Here is a 10,803-nt window from a genome sequence, read left to right as displayed (position 1 = left end):
GGAGAGAGAGAGAGAGAGACAGAGAGAGAGAGAGAGAGACAGAGAGAGAGAGAGACAGAGAGGGAGAGAGAGAGAGAGAGACAGAGAGAGAGAGAGAGAGACAGAGACAGAGAGAGAGAGACAGAGAGAGAGAGAGAGAGACAGAGAGAGAGAGAGAGAGAGAGAGACAGAGAGAGAGAGAGAGAGAGAGAGACAGAGAGAGAGACAGAGAGAGACAGAGAGAGAGACAGAGAGACAGAGAGAGAGAGAGAGAGAGAGAGAGAGAGAGAGAGAGAGAGAGAGAGAGAGAGACAGAGAGAGAGACAGAGAGAGAGAGAGACAGAGAGAGAGAGAGAGAGAATGAGAGAGAGACAGAGAGAGAGAGACAGAGAGAGAGAGAGACAGAGAGGGAGAGAGAGAGAGAGAGAGAGAGAGAGAGAGAGAGAGACAGAGACAGAGAGAGAGAGACAGAGAGAGAGACAGAGAGAGAGAGAGAGAGACAGAGAGAGAGAGAGAGAGAGAGAGAGACAGAGAGAGAGAGAGAGAGAGAGAGAGAGACAGAGAGAGAGACAGAGAGAGAGAGAGACAGAGAGAGAGAGAGAGAGAATGAGAGAGAGACAGAGAGAGAGAGACAGAGAGAGAGAGAGACAGAGAGGGAGACAGAGACAGACAGAAGTGGCTGGGTCAGAGATGTAGTGGAATAAGAAATTAATCAAAGATAAGAAAATGCAACTGAGCCACAGGGAAGACCCGGCTGACAAGCCTGTGTGTACCAGGCCTAAATAAGAAACAGGAAACTCTTTCACAGCTGTCAACTACATACAGTACAGTAAAATACCTACAGCTAACACAGCAACCAATAGGACAATATACGAGGACACAGAGGTTGGGATTTAAAGTCATGTGTAATCTACTAAAGACAGAGGTTAGTTTACCAAACGTCCCATCGTACTGCACTGCACACAGGAAGTATGAAACTTGTGAAAGTCCTATTGTGTAGTCTTCAATTCTTCTCCAACCTGACTGCTCTCCCCACCCCTACAGAAGGCCAACACCGCACACAGAAAGGAGAGCAGCATCTCTCTCTGTTTCCACCACACCAGAGTAAGCCCTTTCATAGTCATAGTGTTGTGTTGCGCTGCTTCCCATTGACAGCAGGGTGACAGCACTCATCTTGGACCAGCGTTTACGAAAGGATGAAGTCACCACTCAGCTAAACTCACAAATTCACAAAACCTGACTGAAGAAAGAAGAGAGTGACTGGAGGAAGAAGAGGGTGAATGGGGGAAGAATAAATACTCATTTTAGCACCATCTCCCTTGGTTACATGAGATTACGTGAGAATACAGGGAACAAAGGAACTTGGATGAAATTCTTAAAAGGCTGCAGATTCGGAGAGGCTTGTGTTGAAGCACAAAGTATTGATTATACCCTGAATATAACTCATACAGCGATTCAACTATTCACAACTCCTTTCCTGACCTCATTCCGCGGAATAGCTGTGATTTCCTTTCATATAGAGCCCTATTGACGACCACGTTTCCTTTTTCTGGGACTTTCCTCCCTGCACTTGTTTTTCTGCAGTAGATTTCTCTCTACTCCATAGCGAGCGCTGTCATTCTTTCCAACACAGCATCCCGCCTTGTTCTGCAATGTCTATAAGCCATCATTTCCTTTATCAGATATACAAATTATATACAAATATATATATATATATATATATATAATCTTTTTTTATTTTTATTTAACCTTTATTTAACTAGGCAAGTCAGTTAAGAACAAATTCTTATTTACAATGACGGCCTACACTGGCCAAATCCGGACGACGCTGGGCCAATTGTGCGCCGCCCTATGGGACTCCCAATCATGGCCGATGAGGTACCACAGTGTGCAGGGCAGGCCCTGTGAGAACACAAGGTGAGGTACCGCAGTGTGCAGGGCAGGCCCTGTGAGAACACAAGGTGAGGTACCGCAGTGTGCAGGGCAGGCCCTGTGAGAACACAAGCTGAGGTACCACAGTGTGCAGGGCAGGCCCTGTGAGAACACAAGGTGAGGTACCACAGTGTGCAGGGCAGGCCCTGTGAGAACACAAGCTGAGGTACCACAGTGTGCAGGGCAGGCCCTGTGAGAACCCAGCAGGGTCCATTTGTAGAGGTATTCCTATAACACAGAGGGAAAAGAGGGGGTAAAAGGCAGAGTAAACCTACGTGAGATGAGGTCAAAGCTTTTCTTCTCCTCTGGGTTGTGTTTCACCTGGCAGGTGAGGAGGTTGAGTTTTGCCGGCGGTCGGTTTGTCTGAAGGGGAGGGAGGTGGGAGGAGAGAGAGCGAGAAAGAGGAGGAGGAGGACAGGAAAGAAAAACATCAGAATCAGCAAAGACAAAGCATGATGGAAACTACACCCTGCCACACCAAAAATACCTGTTAGGACTAGCAATGTAACAAAGCTTCCCCCAGTGTCAATTTACCCAATTAATCCATTTAGCCTACATGGACTCACATTATAAATCATAAACTACGAAAGTAAACATATTATGACGCCTAAAAATGCATCGCAATCACGTACAGGTCTACCTGTGAATCAGCACAGCACTGCGACATCCCTATTCCCCTTTAATTATTACAACATAACACCCCATTGCTCTTCCCCTTTAGTTATTACAACATAGAATGACACTCCCTCCCCCTCAGTCATTATAACACAACACTACCTCCCCCTCAGTCATTACAACATAACACTACCTCCCCCTCAGTCATTACAACACTACCTCCCCCTCAGTCATTACAACACTACACTACCTCCCCCTCAGTCATTACAACATAACACTACCTCCCCCTCAGTCATTACAACACAACACTACCTCCCCCTCAGTCATTACAACACAACACTACCTCCCCCTCAGTCATTACAACATAACACTACCTCCCCCTCAGTCATTACAACACAACACTACCTCCCCCTCAGTCATTACAACACAACATTACCTCCCCCTCAGTCATTACAACACTACCTCCCCCTCAGTCATTATAACACAATACTACCTCCCCCTCAGTCATTACAACACAACACTACCTCCCCCTCAGTCATTACAACACAACACTACCTCCCCCTCAGTCATTACAACACAACACTACCTCCCCCTCAGTCATTACAACACAACACTACCTCCCCCTCAGTCATTACAACACAACACTACCTCCCCCTCAGTCATTACAACAACACTACCTCCCCCTCAGTCATTACAACACTACCTCCCCCTCAGTCATTACAACACTACCTCCCCCTCAGTCATTACAACACAACACTACCTCCCCCTCAGTCATTACAACACAACACTACCTCCCCCTCAGTCATTACAACACAACACTACCTCCCCCTCAGTCATTACAACACAACACTACCTCCCCCTCAGTCATTACAACACAACACTACCTCCCCCTCAGTCATTACAACACAACACTACCTCCCCCTCAGTCATTACAACACAACACTACCTCCCCCTCAGTCATTACAACACTACCTCCCCCTCAGTCATTACAACACAACACTACCTCCCCCTCAGTCATTACAACACAACACTACCTCACCCTCAGTCATTACAACACAACACTACCTCCCCCTCAGTCATTACAACACAACACTACCTCCCCCTCAGTCATTACAACACAACACTACCTCCCCCTCAGTCATTACAACACAACACTACCTCCCCCTCAGTCATTACAACACTACCTCCCCCTCAGTCATTACAACACAACACTACCTCCCCTCAGTCATTACAACACAACACTACCTCCCCCTCAGTCATTACAACACAACACTACCTCCCCCTCAGTCATTACAACACAACACTACCTCCCCCTCAGTCATTACAACACAACACTACCTCCCCCTCAGTCATTACAACACTACCTCCCCCTCAGTCATTACAACACTACCTCCCCCTCAGTCATTACAACACTACCTCCCCCTCAGTCATTACAACACAACACTACCTCCCCCTCAGTCATTACAACACAACACTACCTCCCCCTCAGTCATTACAACACAACACTACCTCCCCCTCAGTCATTACAACACTACACTACCTCCCCCTCAGTCATTACAACACTACCTCCCCCTCAGTCATTACAACACTACACTACCTCCCCCTCAGTCATTACAACACAACACTACCTCCCCCTCAGTCATTACAACACAACACTACCTCCCCCTCAGTCATTACAACACAACACTACCTCCCCCTCAGTCATTAACACAACACAACCTCCCCCTCAGTCATTACAACACAACACAACCTCCCCCTCAGTCATTACAACACAACACTACCTCCCCCTCAGTCATTACAACACTACCTCCCCCTCAGTCATTACAACACTACCTCCCCCTCAGTCATTACAACACTACCTCCCCCTCAGTCATTACAACACTACCTCCCCCTCAGTCATTACAACACAACACTACCTCCCCCTCAGTCATTACAACACAACACTACCTCCCCCTCAGTCATTACAACACAACACTACCTCCCCCTCAGTCATTACAACACAACACTACCTCCCCCTCAGTCATTACAACACAACACTACCTCCCCCTCAGTCATTACAACACTACCTCCCCCTCAGTCATTACAACACTACCTCCCCCTCAGTCATTACAACACTACCTCCCCCTCAGTCATTACAACACTACCTCCCCCTCAGTCATTACAACACTACCTCCCCCTCAGTCATTACAACACTACCTCCCCCTCAGTCATTACAACACTACCTCCCCCTCAGTCATTACAACACACTACCTCCCCCTCAGTCATTACAACACTACCTCCCCCTCAGTCATTACAACACTACCTCCCCCTCAGTCATTACAACACTACCTCCCCCTCAGTCATTACAACACTACCTCCCCCTCAGTCATTACAACACAACACTACCTCCCCCTCAGTCATTACAACACAACACTACCTCCCCCTCAGTCATTACAACACAACACTACCTCCCCCTCAGTCATTACAACATAACACTACCTCCCCCTCAGTCATTACAACACAACACTACCTCCCCCTCAGTCATTATAACATAACACTACCTCCCCCTCAGTCATTACAACACTACCTCCCCCTCAGTCATTATAACACTACCTCCCCCTCAGTCATTACAACACAACACTACCTCCCCTCAGTCATTACAACACAACACTACCTCCCCCTCAGTCATTACAACATAACACTACCTCCCCCTCAGTCATTACAACACAACACTACCTCCCCCTCAGTCATTATAACATAACACTACCTCCCCCTCAGTCATTACAACACTACCTCCCCCTCAGTCATTACAACACTACCTCCCCCTCAGTCATTACAACATAACACTACCTCCCCCTCAGTCATTACAACACAACACTACCTCCCCCTCAGTCATTACAACACTACCTCCCCCTCAGTCATTACAACATAACACTACCTCCCCCTCAGTCATTACAACATAACACTACCTCCCCTCAGTCATTACAACACAACACTACCTCCCCCTCAGTCATTACAACACAACACTACCTCCCCCTCAGTCATTACAACACTACACTACCTCCCCCTCAGTCATTACAACATAACACTATCTCCCCCCTCAGTCATTACAACACTACATTGCTCTTCCCCCTCAGTCATTACAACATAACACTACCTCCCCCTCAGTCATTTCAACACTACATTGCTCTTCCCCCTCAGTCATTATAACATAATACTACCTCCCCCTCAGTCATTACAACACAACCTCCCCCTCAGTCATTACAACACTACATTGCTCTTCCCCCTCAGTCATTATAACATAATACTACCTCCCCCTCAGTCATTACAACACTACCTCCCCCTCAGTCATTACAACATAACACTACCTCCCCCTCAGTCATTACAACACAACACTACCTCCCCCTCAGTCATTACAACACTACCTCCCCCTCAGTCATTACAACACAACACTACCTCCCCCTCAGTCATTACAACACAACACTACCTCACCCTCAGTCATTACAACACAACACTACCTCCCCCTCAGTCATTACAACACAACACTACCTCCCCCTCAGTCATTACAACACTACCTCCCCCTCAGTCATTACAACACTACCTCCCCCTCAGTCATTACAACACAACACTACCTCCCCCTCAGTCATTACAACACAACACTACCTCCCCCTCAGTCATTACAACACAACACTACCTCCCCTCAGTCATTACAACACTACCTCCCCCCTCAGTCATTACAACACTACCTCCCCCTCAGTCATTACAACACTACCTCCCCCTCAGTCATTACAACACTACCTCCCCTCAGTCATTACAACACAACACTACCTCCCCCTCAGTCATTACAACACAACACTACCTCCCCCTCAGTCATTACAACACTACACTACCTCCCCCTCAGTCATTACAACACTACCTCCCCCTCAGTCATTACAACACTACACTACCTCCCCCTCAGTCATTACAACACAACACTACCTCCCCCTCAGTCATTACAACACTACACTACCTCCCCCTCAGTCATTACAACACTACCTCCCCCTCAGTCATTACAACACTACACTACCTCCCCCTCAGTCATTACAACACAACACTACCTCCCCCCTCAGTCATTACAACACAACACTACCTCCCCCTCAGTCATTACAACACAACACTACCTCCCCCTCAGTCATTACAACACAACACTACCTCCCCCTCAGTCATTACAACACAACCTCCCCCTCAGTCATTACAACACAACACTACCTCCCCCTCAGTCATTACAACACAACACTACCTCCCCCTCAGTCATTACAACACTACCTCCCCCTCAGTCATTACAACACTACCTCCCCCTCAGTCATTACAACACAACACTACCTCCCCCTCAGTCATTACAACACAACACTACCTCCCCCTCAGTCATTACAACACAACACTACCTCCCCCTCAGTCATTACAACACTACCTCCCCCTCAGTCATTACAACACTACCTCCCCCTCAGTCATTACAACACTACCTCCCCCTCAGTCATTACAACACTACCTCCCCCTCAGTCATTACAACACTACCTCCCCCTCAGTCATTACAACACTACCTCCCCCTCAGTCATTACAACACTACCTCCCCCTCAGTCATTACAACACTACCTCCCCCTCAGTCATTACAACACTACCTCCCCCTCAGTCATTACAACACTACCTCCCCCTCAGTCATTACAACACTAACTCCCCCTCAGTCATTACAACACTACCTCCCCCTCAGTCATTACAACACTACCTCCCCCTCAGTCATTACAACACTACCTCCCCCTCAGTCATTACAACACTACCTCCCCCTCAGTCATTACAACACAACACTACCTCCCCCTCAGTCATTACAACACAACACTACCTCCCCCTCAGTCATTACAACACAACACTACCTCCCCCTCAGTCATTACAACACAACACTACCTCCCCCTCAGTCATTACAACACAACACTACCTCCCCCTCAGTCATTACAACACAACACTACCTCCCCCTCAGTCATTACAACACAACACTACCTCCCCCTCAGTCATTACAACACTACCTCCCCCTCAGGCATTACAACACAACACTACCTCCCCCTCAGTCATTACAACACAACACTACCTCACCCTCAGTCATTACAACACAACACTACCTCCCCCTAAGTCATTACAACACTACCTCCCCCTCAGTCATTACAACACTACCTCCCCCTAAGTCATTACAACACTACCTCCCCCTCAGTCATTACAACACTACCTCCCCCTCAGTCATTACAACACTACCTCCCCCTCAGTCATTACAACACTACCTCCCCCTCAGTCATTACAACACTACCTCCCCCTCAGTCATTACAACACTACCTCCCCCTCAGTCATTACAACACTACCTCCCCCTCAGTCATTACAACACTACCTCCCCCTCAGTCATTACAACACTACCTCCCCCTCAGTCATTACAACACTACCTCCCCCTCAGTCATTACAACACAACACTACCTCCCCCTCAGTCATTACAACACAACACTACCTCCCCCTCAGTCATTACAACACTACACTACCTCCCCCTCAGTCATTACAACACAACACTACCTCCCCCTCAGTCATTACAACACTACCTCCCCCTCAGTCATTACAACACAACACTACCTCCCCCTCAGTCATTACAACACTACCTCCCCCTCAGTCATTACAACACTACCTCCCCCTCAGTCATTACAACACTACACTACCTCCCCCTCAGTCATTACAACACAACACTACCTCCCCCTCAGTCATTACAACATAACACTACCTCCCCCTCAGTCATTACAACACAACACTACCTCCCCCTCAGTCATTACAACACAACACTACCTCCCCCTCAGTCATTACAACATAACACTACCTCCCCTCAGTCATTACAACACAACACTACCTCCCCCTCAGTCATTATAACATAACACTACCTCCCCCTCAGTCATTACAACACTACCTCCCCCTCAGTCATTATAACACTACCTCCCCCTCAGTCATTACAACACAACACTACCTCCCCCTCAGTCATTACAACACAACACTACCTCCCCCTCAGTCATTACAACACAACACTACCTCCCCCTCAGTCATTACAACACAACACTACCTCCCCCTCAGTCATTACAACACAACACTACCTCCCCCTCAGTCATTATAACATAACACTACCTCCCCCTCAGTCATTACAACACTACCTCCCCCTCAGTCATTACAACACTACCTCCCCCTCAGTCATTACAACATAACACTACCTCCCCCTCAGTCATTACAACACAACACTACCTCCCCCTCAGTCATTACAACACTACCTCCCCCTCAGTCATTACAACATAACACTACCTCCCCCTCAGTCATTACAACATAACACTACCTCCCCCTCAGTCATTACAACACAACACTACCTCCCCCTCAGTCATTACAACACAACACTACCTCCCCCTCAGTCATTACAACACTACACTACCTCCCCCTCAGTCATTACAACATAACACTATCTCCCCCTCAGTCATTACAACACTACATTGCTCTTCCCCCTCAGTCATTACAACATAACACTACCTCCCCCTCAGTCATTTCAACACTACATTGCTCTTCCCCCTCAGTCATTATAACATAATACTACCTCCCCCTCAGTCATTACAACACAACCTCCCCCTCAGTCATTACAACACTACATTGCTCTTCCCCCTCAGTTATTAGAACATAACATGGAGGCTCTCTTGTGAAGTTTTCATAAGGAATATTTCCCCCTGTTTTAAGGTCTGTTAGCATGGGCCTGTCTGCTGAGGAGTCCCTCCTTGACTGTGGTGCTCTGCAGTGGTGGATGAAACCAGGCCACGGTTTGTGCTCAGGGTGCTTCAAAACCAACCCTGATTCCTTTCCCTCCCTCAACCTGGCATGTTTGTGTATGTTTGCCTTTTGAAAGAGGGAGAGCGAGAGAGAGGAAGATGACTTAAGACAGCGATGAAGTGAGAGTGAGAGAGAGAGAGTAAATCTAGTGTAATGGAGTGAAGTAGAGCCTGCTTTAGCGAAAGCAGAGTAGAGGAAATCAATAGACCGGTGAGTCCCTGGTGCTTGTAAAGTCACTCAGTGGGCTAGCCTGACACAAGGCCTGTGTCCCAAACGGCACCAGAGCCCTGGTCAATAGTAGGGCACTATCTAGGGAATAGGGTGTGATTTGGGATGCGTCCAGGATATATACACAAATATACAAAAGTATGTGGACACCTCTTCAAATTAGTGGATTTGGCTATTTCAGCCACACCCGTTGATGACAGGTGTGTAAAATCGAGCACACAGCCATGCAATCTCCATAGACAGGTCCATACAGAAATGGTTTGTTGAGATCAGTGTGGAAGAACTTGACTGGCCTGCACAGAGCCCTGACCTCAACCCCATTGGACACCTTTGGGATGAATTGGAACGCTGACTACAAGCAAGGCCCTATCGCCTAACCTGACTAATGCACTTGTGGCTGAATGGAAGCAAGTCCCTGCAGCAATGTTCCAACATCTAGTGGAAGTGAGGAGTGGAGGCTGTTATAGCAGCAAAGGGGGGACCAACTCCATATTAATGCCCAAGATTTTGGAATGAGATGTTCGACGGGTGTCCACATACTTTTGGTCATGTAGTGTATAACATTTTTTGAGGTGTTCGAGTGATTCTAATACTAAAGCTCCCACCATTTTAGCTAAATGAACCCAAAGTGCTCAATTTTGGGCATGTCTGATGCCTGAGATGTTTGAGAACCAGTGAACAGTCTGGTTCGACAGAATGAGTGAGATTGAGTGCTTCATCTCCATTAAGAGAACAGGCTAGTGCCATTAGCCTACTTTAAATGAATACTAACTGGCTAGGACTAGGTTGTCTTGCCCTCTGTGTGTGCGTATGTGTCCGTGTGCGTGTCCGTGCTCGTCGGCACATTACTCACCGTCCCATGTGATATGGTAAGGTATCCGTTCTTTACTGAACACTTTCTCTTCTGCCACACTTTCCTTAACCTAGGGAGGTGGGGAGGGGGAGGGCACAGGACATATTGTGACACACACCGACATAAACACGCCAGTGCGACACACTAAACTCGACATGAATCCACATTGTAACTGAACAGACATGGCTAATGAATTATTAACGTCAACCACACCAGTGCTCATTAATATGTACATGCATAAGTAATGGGGTACTGTCTGGGCAGTGTCTTCATGTCTCCGGGGAGAAGCTCAACCATAAAAATAACATGGAATATGGATTTCCTTACATGCTGTATCAGCAATAAGATAGGTCCAT

The 10,803-nt window shown here is 47.4% G+C and overlaps 1 protein-coding gene across 8 annotated transcripts in view; it reads right to left on the bottom strand.

The window, feature by feature from the left end:
• The window catches only part of LOC106566627 (arf-GAP with SH3 domain, ANK repeat and PH domain-containing protein 2), a 116,730-nt gene that overhangs the window by 21,801 nt on the left and 84,126 nt on the right, over positions 1-10,803 (bottom strand). For 7 of the 8 annotated variants that reach the window (XM_014134877.2, XM_014134949.2, XM_014135269.2 and 4 more), the window contains 2 exons: positions 10,448-10,517; positions 2,187-2,274 (listed from right to left, as the gene is read on the bottom strand). In XM_014134877.2, coding sequence (XP_013990352.1) covers positions 2,187-2,274; positions 10,448-10,517 — 158 coding nt within the window. The remainder of the gene's footprint in view (positions 1-2,186; positions 2,275-10,447; positions 10,518-10,803) is intronic. The other variant, XM_045714615.1, reaches the window with a different exon arrangement.

Source organism: Salmo salar, chromosome ssa01, assembly GCF_905237065.1.
Source record: "Salmo salar chromosome ssa01, Ssal_v3.1, whole genome shotgun sequence".
Lineage (NCBI taxonomy): Eukaryota > Metazoa > Chordata > Actinopteri > Salmoniformes > Salmonidae > Salmo > Salmo salar.
The sequence above is the reverse complement of the archived record's forward strand: the minus strand, read 5'-3'. Positions and strand labels throughout refer to the sequence as shown.